Consider the following 25916-nt stretch of genomic DNA (forward strand, 5'->3'; position numbering starts at 1 on the left):
TATGCATATAACAGATAGGAGCTCCTGCAAACATACACATCTGAAATAAAACTTACACTACAAAACATGTTATATTTATTTTGACGCGTAACACACGAATTATTTTATATTCACTACTCAAACTATGACGTTTCTAAATATAATTATTCTTAGTGACTGTACCTAATATTTTATTGATCACGTTTTACATCTTGTTCTAATCAGCTGATCAATGTAAACACAGGGGGACTTTTGCGGATGATCGTCGTTAGCACAGGGGAGCCAGATTTCTTACACTTTGTTAAATTGTTTATTATTGTAAATATCATTTTTTTCAATCATTTTGAGCACCGAAGTGACGCGAATGGTAAATCCTTGTTTCTATAAAAACAAATCCTGATACCCAGTGTAAGGCCTGCTTATCGCAATTGAGGGGGCCATCCACAGAACTCACACTGGACAGTTGGTTCTTTCACTGCTAGAATGGGTTAGACAAGACAATAGTACTGGAAATTAAATAAACATACACCAAAATATCGAGTTAAAGCTCCTGGCTTTAATACCTCTCAAAATAATTACAAGAAATAAAGCACAGAAAAATACAATGAATAAAGTCACTAAAATAGGGGATTGCTTAGGGAAGTGTGCATTGGTGATAACTCACAGTGCCAGGATGTAATAATTGACGACAGTCAATGGCTTCTGCAACACAACAACGAAGAAATACAGGAGTCTTGCTTGCAGAGGAACGCTGTTATTCTGGAGGGCACCGCTGAAAGCAGGAGATCGCAGAGCAGTTCATACAAGTCTCACAGAATGATGGTTGTAGCCTGTATCACTTGTCACACAATATAGTAGCAGGACACACCAGATACCAAGTTGAAATGATGGACCCCAAACTGTCCTTAGTCTGTCTTATAGACATGATTCAGTGACACCACCATCAGAATGTGATTTTATAGCAGCTGTGTCACGTAGGCAACTCAGTAGATCATAAACATCCTTTGTTATTCAAATAACAGCACACCTGGTAGATTTCAACTCTCCTTCCAAAGTTGTAAATCACAAGCACACCTAGTAGATTCTACTGTCTTTCCAGAGTTGAAAACAAGTATGACCTGTCAATCACCTTTATGACAGTTATCACAATGCACACCGTTTCTTCCCATGATTCCATTCACACTTCCATTTGCAGGGTTTGGGGTAATATGACATAAACATGAAAGAAAGGATGCTGACACCCTGGAAGGATTCAAACATTGATACGAATCAGTCAATGCATCAGGATTACAGTACAGATGCATTATATAATTACTTCTAATATCATATGAAAATGATATAATGTGATATATTTATATCATATGAGACTGCTATACCAATATTTTATATCATGTGAGAATTATATATTGTAATCATTGGCATATCACGTGAGAACGACATGTTAGTGCTGTGAAATGTTATTTGAGAATAATATCCTGCGAGATATATCATATATACTGTTACTTTGAAATATGTTATATCATTTGAGTTGATATGATGTGATATATGTTATATCATTTGAGTTTATGTACTGTGAGATGTGTTATATCATAATGGTAAAATGTGATATATGTTTTATCATTTGTGAATGATATACTATGAGATAGCTCACAATAAATCATCTCAAATGATATAACCTATGTTATATTATGTGAGAATGATATACTAGTACTGTGGTGTGTTGTATTGTCTGAGATAGATATACATGTGATTTATGTTAAATTTAAACAACTACAATGAATCCCACACAGCTATATATTGGACGAGGAGAAGGGCTATATTGGACGAGGAGAAGGGTCTATGGTAAGATAATGTACCATAACGTCCAGATCTTTCTCTGTATCCGATATGACGTTGTATTATGACGTATTGTTATAAATCTCTAAATAGAGGTTTATATTATCATAATGTAAAGCTATGACGTCATTAAATCCGATAGTGGTGATTTATAACTCTTTATAACTCTTAGATATGCTTGCAATATTTCACTACTGTACGTATATAACGGACACCATTTCCTAGACACTACCGACAATATCCGGAAACCACACCACGCCCTGTTTATTATGCAGATTTATGCAAATTTATTCCATGTATGACAGAGACGGAGTGTAATTAACATATTCCAAGAGTTTGACTAACTCCAAAATTTTTTTTGTAATTGTCATTCTTCCGCATAGCATAGTCGCTCCGCCGAACGAAAGTTCTGGCGTAAAAACAGACACGTTCGACATCAATGATTTAAGATGACGTCAGTATTACAAAAACTTCTCATATCGCTCAGATACAGTTCTTCCAGTATGGTAATCCAAACCTGCTATTGCACGAACTCTTGTTGTCTTTTTCCCAATCAAACGTCTTTGCTTTTCAATAAAATCTGACCAATTTGAGACGGCTGGTCGAAGAAATAAATCGGCCCCTGTAAGGAAAAGCAACATATTTATTTACGTAAGTGTGAATATGTATACGCTCTACACGCAGAGTGTCGATAATTAAGTCGACTAGAGAGTGGCGGCCATGTTAACGTCTTAGCGACGTGCAGGAAGGTCATGCATAACGTGTCATAGTTAAGTCATATACGAATGCCGGACATGCCGGCCGCGGAGGTTTCGGCCCGGATGTTTCGGCCAAGAGTTTCAACAAGGGTGGACGTTTCGGCCAGTGGCTCTCTTCTGTAAAATTTTGTTATAGAATTCATCGTGTTTTAAATAAATCCGACCTACACCGACGCACTGGAGGGATGATTATTTGAGCATGGTTGACACGAGTATGGGTATAATAGAAGCAGTTTGACCCCAGAACAGTGAATTATCGCAATCCATACTGCAGTAAATCTATCGACGTCTTCAGTATACAGTGGGAGTAAACACAATGGATACTGATGTTTAATGTGACCTCTACATGACACACTAGGCTGAACATTTATACTGTATAAGTATATCAGTGTGAACAGAAACCATCTGTATGTAATACCATACATTATCAGGAAGGTTGGTGGTAAATTCAGATGTCACTTGTGTGTACCGTTAATAACCCATATAACATTGTGATTGAAATCCTATGAATAGAAATGGCAGAAAATAGTAAAATCCAACTCGATGGAATAGATATGACAGAATACGATGACAATGAAACTCCAGTATATTCTGAACAGTGTGATGAACAACACAACAAAAATGAGCAGAAAGATGAATCTGTCAGTGAACACGGAGATGCGCCCTCAATGCCAAAGAAAGCTAACACCTAAAGCACTGGCAAATTCCATCAGTGATGCAGAAAAAAACACGTTAGCAATCTTGAAACAAATAAATAAGCTCATGTTGAGTATTCCAATCACACGAAGAGAGCCCACATTAATTATAAATGAACTAGGTACCCTTGCCCACCAGTATGAATGTACATTCGTAGATGTGATGAATCTTTATGAGCAAGACCATTCAGAGGAAACATGCAACGACGCAGCTTATACATGGTCACGTTTCCGTAGAAATAAACAACTTGTTGAAATGGAAATAACAGACTTACTGACAAGGCTGAGATCTCCAAGAATTAAACCTGAACCCCAACACGCACTCTCAGTATCGGGTTCAGTCATGTCAAGGGCATCATCTAGGTTAAGTACCGCCCATGCACAAGCAATTGCCGATGCAGTGGCAGCAGAAGAAGCTGAGTACGAGATAACCATAGCCAAACAGCAAGCGGAGCAAGCAGCGACGGAAGCCAGTTTCAAAGCCAATTTGAAAATACTAGAAGCAAAGAAAAAAGCAGCAGTCACACAGGCAAGCGCAGAAGCATTTCAGAAAGTAGTGAAAGAAGGTGCAACACAACAAATGTTCACATTACCTCAGGAAACGTCAAATGATCATGCCTTGCGTTTTCGTACGCATAACAAACATAACCTCAAATCACAAGCTTCACCATAACAACCAAGGCCTCCATCACCAACTACACTTACTGGGTATGATACAATTTCCCCACTCCAAACTACAAAACAGCCAGGGGATGCAAGTATGATACAGAATAACACATCACAACAACAATTCAGACCAGCAGGTGAAAATTCAGAGTCCCCACACCTCCCCAGTGAGTACATCAAATTATTGGCTCATCAACACCTACCAGTGCAAGAACCTGAGGTGTATGGCGGTGATTCGATCATGTTTCTGCCATGGCGCAGAACCTTTGAATCTATGGTCCAGACGGCGTGTGTCCCAACAACTGAGAAATTGTCCTTTCTTAGTAAATACACCAAAGAAGAACATAAGATCTTAGTGGACAGATTTAGACTGCGGTACGTAAAGAATGTCGAAACTGCCTACCGGGAGGCATGGAAAGAATTATAAAACAGGTTTGGAAACCCAGCAGTGATCACAGCTGTTATCATAAAGAAGCTGACTTCATTTGCCCGATTCCGTCCAGATGACAACCAGAAGCTCCTAGAGTTGGCTGATCTGTGTACCGACACACTGGCACACATGGAAGAACTTGCTGATCTCAGCACATTGAACACACCACGTGTTCTGAATCCCACAGTTGAAAAAATACCAGCATTCATCCTGAACAAATGGAGAGAGAAGGTATCCTGTTACAAGCAAAGCAATGGGAAATTCCCACCATTCTGTTTCTTTGCAGAATTTCCTAGAAATACAGCTAGGACACAGAAAGACCCAGATATACCAAAGTTTGCTAACTCAATCGCTACATCTGATAAGGCTAGATCAAACCAACAAGCCAAAAGCAGTGCTAGAGTCCATGCTACGAAAACGCTAGACACCGAGAAGCAGTGTGATTACCATGAGACATCTAAGCATGGCCTGACAGAATGCAAGGCAATTACAAAGCTACCAATAGCAGACAGAATAGAACTTTGTAAGAATAAGGGACTGTGCTTCAAATGCACACGCAAATACCTGGCCAGAGACTGCGACACAGAGTTGAAGTGCTCAGTCTGCAACAGTACCAAACATTCCTCATGTCTACACACCACACCTGGTGTGACAATCAGACCAAAAGAACAGAAAACAGAAACACCAAAGAATGAAACAAGTCAGGAGGCCACATCGAAGTGTACTATGCTCAACAAGTGTCCAGGTGTACGCTCATGTGGTAAGATAGTTCCTGCAAAAGTCTACATGCAACACAATCCAGTAAACATCATAGAAACGTATGTCGTCTTGGATGACCAATCCAATGCCTGCATGGGAGACACATACCTGTTCGATGCGTTAAAAATACCAGGTTCAGAACTAGAATGTGAACTCACCACATGCAGCAGCCAAGGGGAAAATATAAGAGGTAGGCGAGGAAATCACATTATCATCGAGGCTACTGATGGTAAGAAGAAATTCACCCTCCCAGTTGTACTAGAGAACAACAGTATACCCTGCGACAAGAACGAAATACCAACACCTGAAATATTCAGATCATTTACTTATCTCAGACCAATAGCAGACAAAATCCCAGAGATACAGGATGACATTGGGATACATCTCCTGATAGGGAGAAACTGTCCAGAGCCCCTGAAAATTAGAGAATCCAGGAATGGACCAGTCAGTGCACCTTGGGCTCAACCGACCTAGGGACAGTATCTGGCGACCTGTGCTTTGGAACAGTAACAGGTACAGTTATAGCATTTGTACGTCGCACAAAAATAAGTCTGAAACATAACCCAGTAGACTGGACAGCTATACAGAACCCACTTGAATGTGACAATCACATTCGCATCAGTGAACATATAGCACCTGGCGCAGCCAGTGGACAAGATGTATTTCAAGAAACACCAGATGATGAGAAGCAAAGCACACTCTATAGAAGACAAGCGCTTCTTGGACATCATGAAAAATGGTACCCACATCAACAGAAAAGGCAATTTAGAACTACCCCTACCATATAGATACGGCCCAAGGAGACTACCAAACAACTACCAGACAACAATGAGCCGCTTCAAAAATCTTATGAAGCAGCTAGAACGAAAACCAGAGATGATGGAAGAATACCTACAATTCATGGAGAAGGTAATAGAACGTCAACACGCCAGTCCTGTTCCTGATTCAGAATTAGCCTCTGACAACGCTTGGTATTTACCTCACTTTGGGGTATACCACCCAAGGAAAGCACAGATCAGAGTAGTGTTTGACTCCAGTGCAAGGTGTAATGGAACTTCCCTGATTTATGCATTGCTTCAAGGGCCAGACCAGATGAACACTCTCATTGGTGTCTTGCTGAGGTTTAGATGTCACCCTATAGCAGTTATGGGTGACATAAAACAGATGTTTCATAGTTTCCACGTGAATGAGGAACATAGCAACTATCTACGCTTTTTTTTGGTTCCAAGAAAACAATCCAGAGAAACCTGTAATTCAGTACCGGATGAACGTTCATCTGTTTGGGAACGTTTCGTCACCAGCCATTGCAACATATTTTCTAAGAATGATAGCAGAGGAGAATTATACAACATATGGAGAAGATGTTCGAGAATTTGTATGTTCAGTCTTCTATGTATCATGCACCTCCCTCAGACGAGCAGTAGCAAACTTCATACTGAAGATACAGTCTTACAAGGCTAATTGTAAAGAAGTTATCGATAAAGGACTTACACCCAAGAAACGTGCAGAGAATCATATACTTCGCACAGTACAACATAACACTTTCCCCAAGGAACTCAAAAAATTATCGCCAACAGACACTGGTGGTAATGAGTTGAGAAAAGATAGCTCTCTCTATTGACTGAACACATTTATGGATGAAGATCATCTACTCCGTGTCGGTGGAAGATACGCAGAGCAGATCTCGAACTATCCAGTTGCCATCCAATAGTACTGCCGAAGAACAATCACATCTCACAACTCATCGTAGAATATGTGCACCATAAAACCCAACACCAAGGTTGACATCTCACACTGGCTGCAGTAAGAGTCAAAAGCTACTGGATACTTGGTTTGCACAATCCAGTACGCAGTATATTACACAAATGCACAACATGTAGAAGACTACGAGCAAAACTTTTGACTCAAGTAATGGCAGACCTACCCACAGACAGAATGGCAAACACTCCACCTTTCACTAACGTCGGTATGGACGTCTTTGGTCCGTGGAACTTAGTATCTAGGAGGACCAGAGGCGGAGCATCAGGAGTTAAGCGATGGGCAGTTATCTTTATCTGCTTATACACGACAGCAATACACATAGAAATAATTGATTCAATGGACACTTCTGCATTCATAAATGCTCTTCGGTGTTTCATAGCCGTCTGCGGTACTGTTAAGAGACTGCGGTGTGATCAAGGCACGAATTTTATAGGTGCAAAGAATGAGCTCAATGCCGCCATCAAGGAAGTTAACCAGAAGCAGATACAGAAGTTCCTTACATACCACAAATGTGAATGGATTCTGAACCCACCTCATGCTTCACATTTTGGAGGCATCTGGGAGCGGCAGATTGGCACAGTGAGACGTATTCTAGAATCCATGTACGTACAGCTTGGAAGACCACAGTTCACACACAACACTCTCACGACCCTCATGTGACAAAGAGCACTGCCGAAACGACCCCAGTGACGATAACCTAGTGAGGAAAGTCCAATGACGCAAGTCTACAATCTTCCGAACGTTTATTTGAGACATGCATGTTACATGGTTACAAATAGTTTCACAGTTACTTTCACAGTGTCTGTATTGCTTTTATGTTATAGAATTCACCGTGTTTTAAATAAATCCGACCTAAACCGATGCACTGGAGGGATGATTATTTGAGCATGGTTGACACTAGTATGGGTATAATAGACGCAGTTTGACCCCAGAACAGTAACATATAAGAAAGCAACGTTTTATCACTTTTATTGTTAATACAGTTGTTTCGGCTCTGGCATCAACAATAATATATGGCCATGACCACCACCCCTCCCGATCCCTTGCACAGGCAACAAATCGTGATAATAGCCTCACAAACATGTGCTATTATTCAATTGTCCTAGTTCTACTATTTGTTCCAAATTAGTATCCCGCCTGGACGACCTAGACAAATAATTGATACTGTTTTCTTTATATGTATACCAGTTTGACATGTGTCATTCTCATTTGCTATAAACAAAGTATTATCATCATTCGTTGTACATTGCACGGGGAATTTAACCCCAAGTATAAAACAAGATGGCGTATCTTTCAATGTATCTCGTTAGAGGGTGCTGTACACTTACTGAAACATATCTCTTGTTCAAACAGTGACATCTGAAAAGGATCAGCTTTCAGTTGCCTAAATACAGACGTATTCCACGTTGTTGTGATATCATTGTCAATCAAACAATCTTCCGGTATCGTTTCTTTCAAGTACATCATGACGTCCTGGAATGAATACATGTTAATGTTAATCGTGGTATTGGATTGTGTTCTTTGCGTCAGTATCCTCGGGGACGGACGTCCGGGCATTTTCACCTCCTGGCAACCATCGCGGTGAAAACAAAGGCCAAGAACTCGCATAAAACGGTACTTTGGGATGGTTGTTAAGACTCCCCTGAACAGTGTAACAAGATTAGCCCTACTTATGTAACATATATAAATTCGGTTGTTCAGGATTACTTCAAAGTTGAGTTTGTGTTGATTTCTCGAATTTTCACCGGCTCGACCGGCGTTCCACAGCAGCGCGCACAGAGCCCATAGAAATGCATGGTACAGTGGTGCGCGTCTGTGACGTAGCTCTGCATCAGAGGATAGAAAAAAAAAACATTAAATGCACCATTTCATTAGGTCACGCTCTCTACAGATGGATAGTTTCTGTGACGTAAAAGAAAAAAAATAAAGCTTATTATCGTAGCTAATGCCATTGAAATATTGTATTTGTGCGCGGTTTGCTTAAAACGACAAATGCTAATATACAACAATATCGATGCCAATGACATTAATCCAGTTACGCCATTTCTCAGTCACGTAGAAATGCTTCCGCTTTGTCGTTAGAGGACGCGCGGATTCAAGGAAAGGTGTACTCATCGATATTTCATTGTGATGTACTCGATATAGTGGTATCGGATATATATTGTAATTGTGCGCACCTGTAAAATGTGCCGCATATGGTAGAACGGAGAAATGTTTTGTTTCCTGTTTCAGAGAAAGTTTTATTGTTCCAATCGACCTTTATTGTTTATTATTTAAATAATGTTTAATTTATATCTTTTTTAATTGTGGTAGTACATACATTTTTACATGTACAAAACAAAATTGATAGAGGACGGTCGTAACACCTGAACTGAAGGAAACATTTGAATAGCAAGTCTCACCTTGGCAAAACGTGGGTGAGCTACATATATGCATGTGAAATGTTCTCGCTTCATAAACTCTTTCAGGGGCTTCGATATAAATTTGGCAATTTTAGCAGCCTCCGGTATGATCTCGGCACACTTCTTTTGTATTTCTTCTCGCCTCCAGAAATGCACGCACCTGCAGAAAGAGAAGACAACAATGAACACAGACAGGACGCATGACTCATCCGGGTAATTCATAAGTTCACATACGGAGATGCAAATTCCCTATCAATGAGAACTTCTCAATTACCCCTTCCTCCCATGCATGCACTGGTCATTGAAATTCAAAAACAGCAAAATTTGGGGCACGATGTTCAAGATTGCTACTCACGATTGCATCACGATCTCAATAAAGTAATGAGAAACGCCACCCACTGGTGATACAATTGGATCACATGACATGACCGGAAGTCGGAGATATGACGTTTCGCATGCGCGCGCATAACAGATATACGTATAACGTAATCATGCACACATGATATTGTGTTGGTGGATGTACCAATCGATGTAACAAAAACGGGATTTCCTTTTCCCGAATATCAACCATGGCAAAACCAGGAATCTTGCTTGCATCTCAGTCTTGCTACATCCGGGAAAGTGTTTGTGAATCGTTCCGAGAGAGGTGAATGGAAACAGTTGGCATAAACAGTGGCGGCGGCACAGGGGGACAGAGGGGGTGGGCGTCGCCCCTCGAAAATCAAGCTGAAACCCTTTGTGTCAAAATGAATTAAATCAAATCTGTATAAAACCTAAATGATAAAATGAAAAATATGCTTAACATCGAATAAAATCACTCTTAAAAGAAAATCAAATCAACCCAACTAAAAAAAGAATACACTTGGAATACTTTCTGTATAGTTCAGTTTGAGAAAAAGTAATCAGGAAATAAAATTTTAATTTACTCACAAATATATGTACTCTTTTATTTTATATTGCACCTTTAAAATGCATTTGCCATACTCCAATTGTGAAATATGGACAAAATATTGAATGACTAAAGTCACACAAAGTCACCGAGTATTTCTGATTAGAAAAGTGCAAAATAGTTCATTCTTTTCTATTGCATCAAATAAGTGAAAATCACTTATGGTAGAAACAAATGCGAACAAGGCGAAAGGTCATTCTGGAAATGTCGTACTGGAGATTCGATGTAAAGACGTTTCGTGGGATGACATGTAGAATAAAGTACATGCAATTCTATTTGAAATGACATTAAAGGGCGGTGGTCGTCGCGCAGTGCGTGTTCGAATTTCACGTAAACAATGTGTTTTACACGCTATGAGTCCTACATCGAACACAACGCGGCACGACGACCACCACCCTTTAAACGACGGCAACTCGATCACCTGAGCAAACGAAGGTAGCCGATGCTTATATGAAAATTACCTATTGTACATACCAATGAGCTACATTTATCTTGCAATATGTTGTTTTCCAAACCGCTATGATAAACAAGTTGATTTTGTGGGTGGGTTGGGGTTACTATGTTATCTAAGAGAATTATGCTCATGTGTGTTGATGACTAGGGGATTTAAATATGGTTTGAATTACAAACATTCGACTAAATCTCGAAATACATAAAATTCGACGTTCGCGGCTCAATGGCAGCTTTCTTCAAGTTACTTACGCCTCTCCAGTACGGTTTCTCCAGTGCAGCGCCATCAGGCGGCCACCTCGACAAATATTGTCCAGCGCGAAATCCACTGCCTCTTTGATGGTTGGCGACCTGATGAAATGGCTGTCAATCAAATCTTCGACTTTTTTCTTCGGTGGATCGAGAAAATGTGGTAGAAGTATCGCCAGGCATGGTTCGTTTTTAAGAATATGACTATCGTATGCGTATTGGGGTGTTTTGAACGTGTATTTCTTCGGCGCTCGTTTGATCTTCAGAATTCGTTGAAGAGTGTCATTTGCTCTACAAGTATCATCATAGTTACTTGGATGAATGGCTTTCATTCGGCCGTCGCAGACCGATTTGAATTCACTCAACGAGGCTACTGAGACAACTTGTTTTAGAATCTCCACATCGAAGGCTAAACTAAAGTTACGCCAGTGATTCATACTCCAGCCTCGTTGGTCGCCGCCGTGAAGGAAGAACGGAGCGAGAACAATTGTTCTGTTTTGGAGGTACGCAAATGCAGTTGCTCTCTTGAACGAGGTGAATTGGACGTTTTGACCACCTGTGTGAATCACTGGTAACAAATATCGCTTCCTTGGACGAGGTTGGTAAGACACGGCTGTCGAATTTATTCCAATGTCTCGCGAACGAGGTTCTTTCACCGAAATTTGCTGCCCATAACTGAATGACGAGTTGCCGAAGTTAGTGAATGAAGTCTAGAGTGGAGAAATATAAATATATTGCTTATATGTCACACATGTGATTGGGTAGTATGTACGACTCCTTAACATCATACATCCGGGTATTTCTGGAGGTATTTTTTAACAGCAATAATTTCAAATAATATATCTCATTTTTTCAAGTTGCCATCTTACAAACTTCAGTGTCCTCCGTTTTTAGTCCCCGTTCGGACGCAGTCCGTAAACGAGGACTTAAGGATTGACCTCCGTCCGTCCGTGTGTGCCTAGACCGATTACATTCAAATTTCACACATACAACATACTATACATACGCACATCAATTTGTGTCACGATCTGATTCAAGATGGCCGAATGGCAGCCATTTTGTAATGAAAAATCATCAAAATCAAGCATTTCTCGGCTGTTTATAGATGGATTTTGTTCAACCTTGATACATACATTGGACATTATTGGACCTTTCTGCACATCATTTTGCTTTTCTATTAAGATTCAAAATGGTCGACTGGTGGTCATTTTGTTTTAATGAATGTGGTTCTTGTGCCATATCTCTGACTTGCTGTGACTGATTATGTTCAAATTTTAAATATTCATTATACATCATCTCCCAGATATAGTGATATAATGATTTGACAAACCAATTCAAAATGTACATATGGTGCCCATGTTTTGGGCTAACAAATCATCAAAAAATTAAGCATTTCTGGCATTCCGGAACCGAATCTCGGTCGTTTATGGGTGGATTTCGTTTGGTACATACATTAGACATTTCGCGTCTCCGTGGACGTCATTTTGTTTTTCATATCGAATTCAAAATAGTTTACTGGCGATGATGACTGAAGGATGATGTCCCTAACTTCCGTACTAGACGTTATATTTTAATTGCGATTCGGCATCGAACTAATAATACATATTTGATATTCTAACATCATACATATTCTAACATTGATACCTATGCCTAAGCAGTAATACAAATACCAGATGACGATAAGGTAGGCGTAGTAGATATCATTTCCGTATTAACGCAATTCACTATAAAGCGCAGGATGACTACCGCCGTGATATGGATACCCTAGTAGCAAATAAAGAGAATAAAATCGATACCAAAATGTTAACAAATCGGTAGACAAGATGTATATGCTCCAGGATTTGAGTGACACGTTCATTTAGTCGACGGTTAGAATTGTGATTAAAATACAACAGATTCGAAGAAATGGTCAAACAAATAAAATGAGAGCGAACAACTGACAAACTAAATAAAGTACAAATAAAATGGAACAATAAGAAGGGAATTATTCATTACATGTGTTTTGGTATAATATTTAGTTTATTAGTGCATGTACCTATTGTTTTCAATTTTTCTACTCTGGTTTTGAAAAAGTTCTCTATTTTATTATTTGTATTATTGTTTTCTTATCTTTACTATTTGAAAAATATTTTAGTTTTTCTTTAATTTCGTCTAAACGTGTAGGTGATAACTGCTGATAAAGTTTTGCTCTTTCTCCTGCGCTTAATTTTGTCATTGATGACCAGTGACGAGTCTTTTTTACTACGTGTAAGTAGTTTTCAAAGCCAACGTTTTTATTTCTGTATAAGTGCGCAATTTATTTCGGGCATTTTGTTTATGTTAGACCATTATTTGATCATCTGCATTATATCTGCTGTAATTAATGGACCCTTTCCTAATTCTAAAAGACATGCCACATTGGTCGCTTTGCTTCTACTTTGAGTAGATATTTGCAGTAATTGATGTTTACGTGATCCATTGGCGACATGTGATTCATATACCTTTGCTGTTTAATTATGCTAATTTGTGTTTGGTGCTGAGCCAATATTCTATTGGTGTTTATGAATGCATGTGCAACTCTTACAATATCTTGATTTACTTACGTTTGGCCTTGTGCACAAGAATTTTAATCCGGGGTAATGTGCAAACAATTGTGGGAAAGTTATGCTGTACACTGTAAAACCTGATTTTTTAACACAACCGATTAAGATGTTTTGATTACAGTGGGAGGGTTTTGTTTACAGATCATTGAACGCCGGGATCTAACGTACACATTTTACTGTGGTGCCAGGGGATTGTTTGATGGACAATTATTTTCAGTATGGCGGATTATTTAAAAGGTTTAATGATGAATATGATAAATGATAAAAATTTGCCGATGAAAACGTGAATTTATTACCGACAACTGAATGAGTATAAAATCCGTTACAAACTTTACAACAATTCCGAATAACTCTGTATCTGACAATTGAACCGTGAATTACATACATACTTTGGAGGTGGGACTGGATAAGATGAAAATTGAAATAAACAGTCAGAACAGCAGCGAAGTATGAAAATGAAAAGTGAGCTGCAGGTACAACCGCTTTTTAAACATCAGTTTTCTCTTACAGGCAATAATACCTAACGACTGGAGATCTGTGTTGGAAATTAATGTTATGTTTTTAAGCACTACACCCATTAACGTGATCATTATTTCTTCTCAAGGGTAAAGATATGTCGCCAAATTTCACAATGATCTTAACAACTACCCCAGACAATTCGTCTTGTTTGTTATGCTATATGATAATGGATTCATCGAGCAGAGGAAAAAATTACCTTTGCCTAGACGAAATGGAAGACATGATTGGACAAATATGATTGTACTAACAGAGAAGAAAAAGAATTGTTATCTATTTATTTATTATGTTAAAGACATAACTATGCAGGATTTCTTTTGAAATTACTTTTTTAACACCTTGCCTTGAAATTGACTGTTTTTTTATAGACTTACCTCTTGAGCTAACGGATAACAGACGTTCAAAACGTGCTTAGAATGACCATAACGTCGTGTAGACTGTTACGTATGGGGAACTACTCACCAGCGTGAGGGAACCATTTCCCGTGTTAACTGCTCCATCCTCATTGGAAACATTTATTTCTTGCATCTGAAAAGTAATCATGTCTATACTTGTACGAAACTTGACCCATTGGTGTAATAACCAGAACGACATTGCTAAAATGATGAGTAAATGCAAAGCAATACATACAGCGACATGTTTCCTAGGCTTCCACGACATTTCTACTGTTACAGCTGACGCCTAAGTTTCTTATGTACTATGATTGTACACATTAGTCATGCATTCCTACAGTGGTCACGTGATACGCGTTCTCATGGTGTGTAAACACTTTATTTTAAACGCGATGAACACGTCGCACGGGGCCCATATACATAATGCCTTTCAATGTGTGTTTCAATTTATTGCGGTTTTTTTTTGTCATTTTGTTCCAAAATGGACAATGAGTAACCTAACATGGCATTTTTGAAGAAATACTGATTTGAAATCGCTCAGTGGTTTGAATATTTATTTTTTGTGTGTAAGTCAATGAAATGCGCCGCCACATATTGGGTGTTCAGAATTAGTGGTGTTATCGTTTGATCAGTTCGTGCCGAATTAAAATGTTATACTTTTGAGCATGTTACTTATTATATATATGTGTGCTTATGTGAGAGCGACTGTGACGTCACAGTGGTTAACGTTGTACCCGCAGTCAACTGGCGTAGAAGTGATAATAAAATAAATGCGATTAATTTACCAATGTATACTATATGGGAGAGCCATTTGAATACAGCTTATTGCTTAATAAGGAGATAATCGCTTTTTCAGATTCCTGCAAATCAGTAAAAAATACCACACTTTAATAGCATAATGAACAGTTTAGACAACATTAGTCTAAAAGCAATTCTTGGTATCTGTTTGGAACGTTGATTTGAAACTGTGAACTACAGACCGCTTTTATTTAAAACCATTTTTGTTATTTGCATATAATATAAAACATAACGTGCGATCAATATATAGTATGACCTTTGACTTATCTCGTGAAGAAGAAGAGTCCGTGAATCATTGCATCATATTGATGAAAGTGGAATCAGAGCAAGGCAATGTAACACACTTACATCGAAAAGTGTGTACTCCGTGCCATGTCCAAATTATCTCTGGCAAATAAATGGTAACCACAAACTACGTCGATGGAGATTGACAACACATGCACATGCCCCCAAGTAATTACATACATGCAGTGTGGTGACCATAACAAATTATGGACTGTAAAAAGAAATTTCCAGGACGGTGTTTCAAAGTATGGGATACCAATAAGAACTAGAACAGATTATGGAGGAGGGAATGATGTTGTAGGATGTTCAGTACACAATTAACAAATTGAACGCCTCAACAAAGTGATAAACACTCGCGTTGTGAACACCTTCAACCAAATTTTTGCGATATTGAAGATAATGGATGGTTAGATTCAACAAACGAAAATCATATTCTTTGTTTGCATCACACCTTTGTATGTAGAATTAATGATTACTTGCAGACCTTGCTGAAGCCCATTACATGCACACTGTCAGCACAGAAAGACATACGACACCCACTCAACTGTTCTATGCTAACCACCGTTTAATCCAACTACTTGAAGCGAATGATTATTGTGTTGACATTTCTGCTACAGATTTGATATGGCGTCACCAGAATTATGCAACTGTACCTACGAAAAATATACCATTGACTAATGCAGATTGCACAAACCTGATCCCTATTCTAAACATGATGGAACAGCTGTGTGCAAATTGGTTTCTGAGTTTGTGGCAGATTGTATCATATCATATTGATTCTATGAAACAAGCATCGTCAGCAAGCCCTTTTCTGTGTGATTGCCAGATCAGTTAAATCGTGTTTCAAATCTGTGCATGTAATATACGTATGTATATAGTTCAGGCAATTATTTTCCCCAAATGAATGGTGATCGCACTCACTAGGTAATAATCCGATTTTATACCAAGTATTTAGATGTTGGTATCGTTCCCGTTGAGTTCAAACTGTTTTAATATTTCACACAGATGTGTCCTATAATCTGTATTGTAATTAAACTAATCTATTTGCGTTTAACCAACTTGACTAGGACTCTGTATACGCGTTTGTAGACAGCTGAGCTATCTTGACCTTAAAGATGCAACTTGTTTCTCAATTACGCGACGAAACAACCTCTGAGATCAATAATACAATTTATACCACTTTTAGTCATGTGACCTACTGCTTTGTCTTTATGTTAATCGTAAACTAACCAAACTTTTATTCATATTGCTACAGTCTTAAATGTAAAACTGTAGAGATGTTGTGGTTATGTAAGGAATATTTGTAGAGACATCGGATAATGATAATACATGTAGTGAATTGAAATTGGTTCCCAGGCGTTGGCTTAGCAGCCACGCCTAGAGACTCGCAACCCGTGGAACCTCACTTCCCTCGTCATCCCTTAAAAGTTCCCCCTCTATTTATAAGTGCAACCACGTGATATCGTGACGTCACTACGACGCCTGGCATAAGTCAACGTGGTTGGTCTGATGACATTTATGTAAATGAACATAGTTCGCACAGGCAATGCAAGCGTTGCTGAATATTTTGAATTTATCTTTTTTTCGCTGTACAAGTTTACACCTGTAAACCCAATTTCACTTTCTTATTTTGATATTGATGCCGTTGGGAAGTATGACCTGGACGATAATATTAAAATATGTAGACCTCAAATTCAGTTTTTTGAAAGTAAATTAATAATTGCATTCTTACAGCAGTTGAGTATCAGGTATTTTTAAAGTGAAACGCTGTAGTGCCCAGCACAATACTGCCAACAAAATGTGGATCATTTGATTTCTTAAAGTAGTTATTAATGTAGCAGTGTGAAACGTGTACCGCAGTTAAAATACCATTTTGTATACTGTTCAGTTACTTTGTATGCATGCTGCGTAATATGATGGTTTGTACAAGGTCTTTTACAGCATAGCTCAGCTACCTCTAACGTATGTATGCTCTGTAACCTTTCTGTTGGTACTCGTTGGTCTGCACGACAAACAAAGTCGCCATCTTTATCCGAGACCCACATCTCACGCATGCGTGGCGCGACGACCAAGACCATTTAATTTGTTTTCCCCATGGGGAGAGGGCAAGAAGGAAAAACCCTGCTTAAGGAAGGACTACGTACAACCAAAGTATAACGATTCAGAGACATCGTTTCACTACACTATTATTGTTTTCCCAGATTATGGGACATCGATTTACAGAAGGGGCTCAGGACGAAAAACTGCAAAGACCACAACAGTTACTCTTAACAGATCAGACTAAACAAGGACTGGGAAGGGCACTATACAGGGAGACCAGGGGCTAGTTTTCTATGAGTGTGTTATTATAGTTCCTACTAAGACTCTCTTTCAAATAGGATAGCCTTGCCTCTGTCGGCTTCCCATTGAACTGGCATTTTCCCCTTGCACCAGGGTGAAAACCGAGAGCGAAGAACCTTCCAAGTCTTAGTGTGCTGTCAATTCTAAATGGAGTGTGAATCGTTACATAGTAATAGTTCATGAGCCGAGTGACTTTTCATTACCATTCGGGGTGGCAAAGGCTATCATATATCAAATTAAAGCGTATTTTGTGTAGATTCCAAAAATATATGATAGCAATGTTGTCATGGTATCTTAAAGTTGTCACGTGACCTCAACTATCGCGTAGTATTCATAATGAGATTGCTCGCTGGTTGAAAGTATAATGTGAGTTACTGTCTAAATACTGCAAGAAATAATACTTTCATGGACTCAATCTATGATAGGAGAGATATCTTTGCATGTTAAGTCGAACACATCACACAAGATTTGAAGATATTAAGTAATAGTGACGTCATTTCTGCCCACAGTTGAAAATTATATACTGAAAACAAACTTTTCTCGAGTTTGCTTATGATTTTTTTCTCTAATAAACAACTGCTGATTAAAATTTTTTAACACATAACTAATAAACTATTGCAACGAGAAAATAAGAGAAATTTGCTGTTCAACAGCTCTGCATTAAATGTATTGTACAAAACGGAAGTTCTAATACTTTGGAAATTTGCGACATTAGTTAAGAATCTACAACTTTTTATTGTACATTTACAGTAGTTTTCTATTCAAAATAATCATTCAGCAAATCATTCAATCAATCAATCAATCTTTAATTCGATTTCGAAATAAAGCACAGGATTGTGTTTTCATTGATAAACTCGTGAGCTTATTTTATTTCACGAATTCTGTTGACTCTATTATTGGTCGATTGATTTGAATTTGTCAGTGGGCTTTTAGCTCTTGGAAATGAGGTACTCATATTTTTGTTATGAGCCAATAAAAGAAAAACAAAATATAACTTTTCTACTGACAGCTAGATCTAATTACAGAATCGACGTTTCAGTAAAATGAATCCATTTGTTTCTTCTACTGCAGCTTTGTAATCATTAAATTTGAAGGTCATGGCTCAATTCCTTTTGCTCATGTACAGTAACTTCATAACACAACAAGTTTTGGTTCTTGATCTTAGTCAAAATCAATGTCATTATCATCGTCCAGATATACCTCCAAATTCTGATCAGGTTGATTAGAGCAGGTTGTTAGACGGCAGAGGTCAGAGCACTTCAATCCATTTTGGATACAGTCACAAGAATCACTATCACAGGACTTTGCACATATGCATGACATCAGCTCTATTACAGCTCTCGGTGCTGGAAGTCCAGTCATCCAGTCTATTACAATTCTTTCACCAGCTCTGTCATGCTCTGCCCAACGTTTACCATCTGGATTTGGCATTTTGTAGTTAATTCCTCCAGACTGAGGCTTGGTAATTAGCACGCTGACAATGACAAGCAGTCTTTACATGCTGGCTGCTGATGGGACTCTGCTTCCCCTTCCTTGGCTCAGAAGACGCCATCTTGACACTGATTGACATCGGAAACACCTTTCTTTGCATCATACAAAGCACAAACAAATGCTTCTAACTGACTTAAAAGCTCCACAGACAACGTCCACTCTTTTCCAAGCTTCTGGAACAAGCTCTAATACTCTTTCTTGTTTTGCATTATCTTTAGAGGCTTCAAATTTCTAATGCCAGAAAAAGCGATGACTGTGTCACACCCAGTAAAGGCATGTAATAACGGTAGGGCATCACACATGTCCAGTCCAATTGCATTTTTGTGTATGTCTATATACCGCTGATAGATAGAACGAAAATGCAAGGCAAATGATTCTGACATCAGTGTCTTCTGTGGAAATAATAGCACTTAACCGTTGCTATTTTGCAGCATGCTCAGTATGAAAGAGGAGTCGAGTGTCAGACTCCTCTTGTTCTGAGTTTAGTTCTTCAATTTCTATGAATCTCTCTTTTGTCACCTTATCACCGTAGATTTTCACGATTGCATGCTTTCCTCCAGTGCTCAACAACAAATCTTACAAGACTGTTCTTGTTTTTGCCATTGCGCAAAAAGCATCAGAACTACTTCACCTTCTGGCAAGCTGCAAGGTTCTTGAAGGTGATGGCATCTCTCTCACCTCTAACGTCTCTCTCAATTGACTTAATGGACTGTTTTCTGTACACATCAAACACAACGTCTATGTTAGAACTATTTTCTTCTTCACGCATAACTCTAGATAAGATCATGTCTGCGATCTCACCAAATGAAAGATAGTCAAACTTCAGCTTCATGACCAGTGCCATGCCATCAATTAGGTATACAGTAGGTCTCGGGACTTCAACTCTCGGCTGAACCAACTTTTCCAATTCTCTGCCAAGTTGTGCTTTGTTTGTTTTGCGGGGGAAACGATTGCTGCAAGCCAGTGATATAGGAAGAGAACCAAAAGATCTTGCATCTGTAAATCCCGACTTTCAATTATTTTAATCATTCTTGCAAACAGATTTTGATTTGAAAAAAGAACAGTCTCTGCGCTTTTGCTCTTGATTACTGTATTTGTCTTCGACAAATGGCTGAAGGTTTTCAGATTTTGTTTCTTTAACGTGTCATGAAACTTGACTTTTGCTGGCTCTGATTCCAGACGGTTCCCCTCGAACTCATGATAGGCCGCCTCACCAACAAGATATGCACATTTAAGGTCATGTGCAATGTCTGCTGAGGCCATAGCCCCAGTACAGATACTGGAAAGCTGCATATGCCCAGAAAATGGGTTAGTCCAGTTCTTGATGAGTTCTATTATTGTGGCAACATCTTTTTCATCTCTAGCAATACGAGTTGACTGGAGATCAGCATGACCTTTATTGCCTTTGGCACAGCCTACCATTTCACGCAAATTACCAAGAAACAAAGCCTTGAACTCGGCTGTCATATTATGTCTTTGTACAGCTCCAGGTTGAATCCTTTTGTTCCCCCAGGTGTTTGGGTGTTCTTATTATTGGTTCCTTCGAAAGTATGATCAACAGGGATTCTGGGTTGTTCTCATCTGTACTGAAAATCCACCAGCTTTCATAAACTCATATACTTCAGGGTGTTCATCGGACAGACTTGTCATGTCACTGTAATAAACTGACATGTATCTAGCATAGTTAATTGCATCATATGCAAAGCACCAGGGAAGCATCTATCGAACACATGGAAGGTGAAGCATCCAGTCTCCTTCTCTTGAGGCACAACTCATTTCAAGCATTAGTTCAATAATGTCTATGTATGAAATCCATAGTGCTGGAAGGGGGCCATTGTTGTTATAGAGATGATGCGTGTACTCTGCGTACAGATGAAACAAATGATGGAAGGGTCGACTCTGGATAACTTCATCATGACTTTATTTTGATGGGTGTTCAGTAAAGTGTCCAAATGTATCTAGACACCATGTTACTTACTGCATGTCTTCAGAATATGATTCTTGCAGCCATGACAGGAAACCTTCAAAGACTATCCGCACATATGCCTCATATGCAAGTTCCTGGAACCTAATACCTTTATTATAGTTCCTGCCCTCTAGCATTGCTGCTACAGACCTTCTGCGACCACTCCCAATTCTATACACAAGTCCTTAAGCCCTCCATTTTGAAAGTGTTTTCCATTGACGGATATCAAGTACACAGAGTATCAAATGTACCAAGACGCAGGACTACTGGTTTGTAAGTAACGACCCATCGACTTAATCACAAAGCCTTACAATAGATTGCTTGATCAAACATACACACGATGCTGGTAAGATCAAGGGTGTGCATAACTGAAAGTGCACGGTTTAATACTTTATTAACAGTAGACATGTTGGTGCCAGGACATTAATGGTGGGTAAATATCCTATGTTACTGTTGATGATGTTGTCTTCATCATGAACTGAGATGTTAAATCCAGTCCAGCTACTAACCACCTGTTTGTTGGCTGCATAATGTAGACGGGCTAAAATATTTTTCTTTCTTTTGCCATCAACCTCCTTTACTTTTCTTGTCTGTGGTCCAACACGATAGCTGACATTGTAAATGGGAAGAGGCTCTTCTGGAGCTGCATACGTCCTTTGTTTGGACTTCTCACCTGATGTGAACCCAATGTTACTGCCTGTACAGCAATACCGTTCACTTGATGTGATGTGCCACCTCCTGATAAGGTCCCCTCATATTATGGGTAGCACTGGAATTCAAGGTGCCCACATAGCTGAGGTGAAGCTGTATTAGACATTGTAATGATAATGGGTAAGCCTTTCTTTTAGCCACTACAGTGTAGTCCTGTTAGCAGCACACTTCGATTTGGATCTTGAAGTCAGGTGGCCCTGCTCAGTGGAATAGAAGCACCATAGCTTTTTTAGACAGTAGCTATATCTATGTATTGGTGTAGTGCGCTCTAGTGTTCTCTGAGCCAGTTTCTGCTATTCAAGTGGAAGTAAGTTCAGTACTTCCAAAAACAGTGTTGGGCCAATTTGACACAGGCAGCGTGGCTGAGTACTGGGTATGGCCGGCGTGGTGTTGCTGGGAATAACTCTAGGCAGGGTTCAGTGAAACCGGCCACTAGACTTTCCGTTGCTAAGCGTGAAGAATGGTGCATACATAATGTGTAAATGTAGTTGCACGTAAAGATTGTCAAATACGACTCTTGTCTTGGCCAGTTATCTTGTGTAAACAGGTGTATTGCGGTGCTACTTGTATTATAACCATAACATTCTGTACATATTGGGATTGAGATGCAGCATGTTTTATAAATTATATTTTGTAATCTGTTAAACAAGACTTGTTATTGTACTTATGACAGTGTAATTATATTTTGATGTCTATTGTATAGTCGCCAAGCTGCTACATTTGCTGCTGTACTTAAGAACAACTGACACTGTATAACTAAATCTTACTGCTATATTTATTACCAGAACTGATAACTGATTTACAGCGCCCAACACTTTGCAAGGTTCACGCTTGTATCTTTCTTGTTGAAACCTTGGTGATTTTTGAGTGTTACTGTAGGTTGATAAAGTTCTTCTCACCAACAAAATACCTTTTGCATATAATCTATGACATGAACCCAATAATATTGTAATATGATACGTGATTTAAGAAATGCCGTTAATAACTACGGAGCTTTGAATTTGCTGTACTCGTACAATAAAAACGTAGTGTAATTATCACCACCTAGCACCTTTAATATATATGACCAAATACATATTCAATTCAAGAACAGTTTCAAACTAACATCATACTCACTGCCTGGATGCCATTTTCTCAAAAGGCAAAAGTTGGAATACATATTTTGAAACAATACACTTGTATATCTAAACACAATCTTGTGTGCAAAATACTGGCTAAAATTTAGGTGGGAACAATTCTGGTAAAAAATGAACAAGTACAATGATGTCGTCATAATAACACAATGAACTATTTAATAGTACTGTAACAATGACAATTAATTAAAAAAGTAATTATTTGGCAGATATTCATAGTTTATTATCTAGTAACAATCACAACAAATGAAATACATCTAAGTGTATTAAGAAGAGTAAAACTAGCTCTGAAGGGCAATGAAACATGCAATACAGGGTCTAACACTGACATAATTACGACTATCAGCATACTCCTGTGTAAATTGAGTGACGCTGCTTGTTCGAGGTTGAAATGTTGCTTGTGCATATCTAGTATCATCGGAGGTATATTAGGTGTGGATTACCCTTCATTAATTACAAACCATGGTGTTTACAGGAGTGCTAGTGTACTCCAGTGCAAGCCTTTGCAACACTAAGGAGAGGCTGAACATGGTACCTCCTGGTATCCCATTTTCACTGTGGACCTCAACGGCAGTCTGTGGGTAAACATCCCTCAGACACCCAAATCGCAAAAATGTTGTTTGTATCATCATCGAGAGCTAAGGGTGCTAGTGGCCCTCTGGGAAGTGGCACTCCCTGTAGGACTGTGACCCACATCAACATGCCAGGTATCGTTCAAAGCTCTCAAATGACTATGAATTGAGAAGTAACAAGTCTATTGAAGTCTCTTGTTTCCATTGTACCAGAATACAGGTGACTAGCCAGTATACAATATCCTGCTGACAGCTGGCTCTCATTTTGAATCACATACCTTGGCAATGACCCAACAAAGTGTTGGTAAAACTGGTGTAAAGAAAGGTGTTTTGCAATGTACGTGTTTGTAACCCGGGCTTATACTGCACCTTGAGCACCCCCCTCCCCGCACTGGCTCATATTCCCACAACATATGTATGTCTCATGCCACTAATCAACCAATGGCTACTCGTAGCCGTCAATTTAAATTCCTAGCAAGAACCAATGACATTTTTTAAATATTCTTTTTCTCAGGTGCTCCCTGTTTGAGGGCGTGATCACTAGGCTCAAAGGTGAGACCAACATGTGGTCTTTTGTTTACTACTTAGCGATAGTGTACCTGTGAGTTTATTCTGTGTGTATTTGGATGTTCTAATCTTGGTGTTTTTCCGGTGATTTCTCTAGGTGCAATCCAAATGCAGGTGTGTCCTGTTTACCTGAGATTTGTAAGAGTTTGAGCTGGCCAACATGTCCACCACGAGATATTTCGTTTTACGCACAATGGAGGACATGGATAACCGGATTTGGGCTCCGGTGCGAATCTCCTAATTTCATAACAAATATTATAATCGTATCCGAATCTCGAGCTAACTCATTTGGCGTGGTTAGGAGCAAATGCGTCGCCAAAGAACACGAGCCACTCTCAGAGAATTACAGCTACTTCCGGAGATTCTATGCTCCACGATCTGATGCATGTCAAGTTCCTTGAGCCCTACATTGCAAAAAACCAATCACCGCTTATCGATCAGTTCCCGAGTCGCATCAATTCAATCATTGACGACACAGTCCAATGCTGGATGTCAACAGAGTTGGTGCAAAGCAAGTTCAACAGTCACTTTGATTTATCCACGGTACAGAAATAACATAAACTCATCCGTGGGCTGCAACACCTTGAACTCAGTGCTTTCCTAGCTTTTCGTACACCAGCTAGATGCTTTCCGAAACACGTTCGTGTTCACAGCACAATCTCGCCTTCAGCTCCTGTCACCTTTTTCTCTGTCCTGCACCTTCTTCTGTTGCACGCAGAGTGGCATGACAACTGGGACGCACCAATCACTATAGCGCGTCTCAACGTGCGCCAATCATGAGAACAAAACTTTTCCATGACGTCACGGGTTACCATAATAAATAACGCACAGGTCCGTAATAACAAGGAATATAAAGAAAACTATATAGATTTAAAGAAACAGTAAAAAATACCCTGGTTCCACACTCCCCCGGTCTGTCCAAGGGTACCACACTGCACAGAAGAACTGGGGCATACCCAGGCAGATCCAAACGAAGCAGGGTAATGCAGAAACAAGGTCAACAAACTCGAAAAGCACAGCATTGGCGAAAACGCGGGCGTCATTCGACCATCAATAGAACCTTTTTAGATATAATGTTCTTATAAATGTTTTCTTTAGAAATGTTTCAGAAGATAGAGACGTGTACACCTAATTGATTCACACTAGACAATACGCGCACTCCTTCAAACTCCTCACAAGAACCTGTTGGCCTTAACCAGAACTAGAGGATATCGGGAATACAGTGCTGATGTCTCCCTAGGGATCTGTCAATCACGTGAGTCCCACCCCTGGTATGCCCACGGACAACCCACCTGTTGGTGGCTCCGCAAACAACATCGCCATGCATCACATAGCCTTCCAGATTGCTAAGAAAACCATGCCCGTGCAGGGTATATAACCTATACATAGGTTTCAGATGTGTTGCTTCAAATCCAAAAACGATGACACAAACCACTACTGACTAAGAACACATGCTCCGCTCATCTGTCGAAACCAAGCTGTTCACGAAAAGACGTCTCAAAACACTTATCGAATAGCTCATCCACTGCTGCCCTGGAATGTAAGCCTACAATGTAATGCATTTCCATATCGCATCTGGCGTTTGAATATATAGGCACGCCTCACCACGGGCATCCAAGACCAACAGTC

The 25916-nt window shown here is 39.3% G+C and overlaps 2 protein-coding genes across 3 annotated transcripts in view; both read right to left on the reverse strand.

Annotated features, from left to right (window-relative positions):
- LOC102801086 (uncharacterized) overlaps nt 1–25916 on the reverse strand; it is a 204346-nt gene that overhangs the window by 49214 nt on the left and 129216 nt on the right. The gene's annotated exons all lie outside the window — the stretch shown is intronic.
- On the reverse strand, nt 516–14686 carry LOC146735532 (uncharacterized). 2 transcript variants are annotated; one of them, XM_085506138.1, is made up of 4 exons: nt 14495–14686; nt 9287–9446; nt 8213–8357; nt 516–2437 (listed from the first exon to the last, which is right to left on the reverse strand). In XM_085506138.1, the coding sequence occupies exons 1-4, from the start codon at nt 14545–14547 to the stop codon at nt 2277–2279; spliced, it is 519 nt and encodes a 172-aa protein (XP_085362264.1). In that variant the 5' UTR covers nt 14548–14686; the 3' UTR covers nt 516–2276. The 2 variants fall into 2 exon arrangements, with proteins under 2 accessions (XP_085362264.1, XP_085362263.1); XM_085506137.1 differs by lacking the exon at nt 14495–14686 and having other exon boundaries at nt 9287–10127.

This window comes from Saccoglossus kowalevskii, chromosome 12 (assembly GCF_978046115.1).
Source record: "Saccoglossus kowalevskii chromosome 12, keSacKowa6.1, whole genome shotgun sequence".
NCBI lineage: Eukaryota > Metazoa > Hemichordata > Enteropneusta > Harrimaniidae > Saccoglossus > Saccoglossus kowalevskii.

Coding starts and splice junctions, on each gene's coding strand:
- LOC146735532 (XM_085506137.1), bottom strand. CDS start 9,508: ATGAATTACCCGGATGAGTCATGCGTCCTGTCTGTGTTCATTGTTGTC. Junction 8,358..9,286: donor CTCACCCACGTTTTGCCAAG/GTGAGACTTGCT, acceptor TATTCATTCCAG/GACGTCATGATGTACTTGAA. Junction 2,438..8,212: donor TGAACAAGAGATATGTTTCA/GTAAGTGTACAG, acceptor TTTTCCTTACAG/GGGCCGATTTATTTCTTCGA.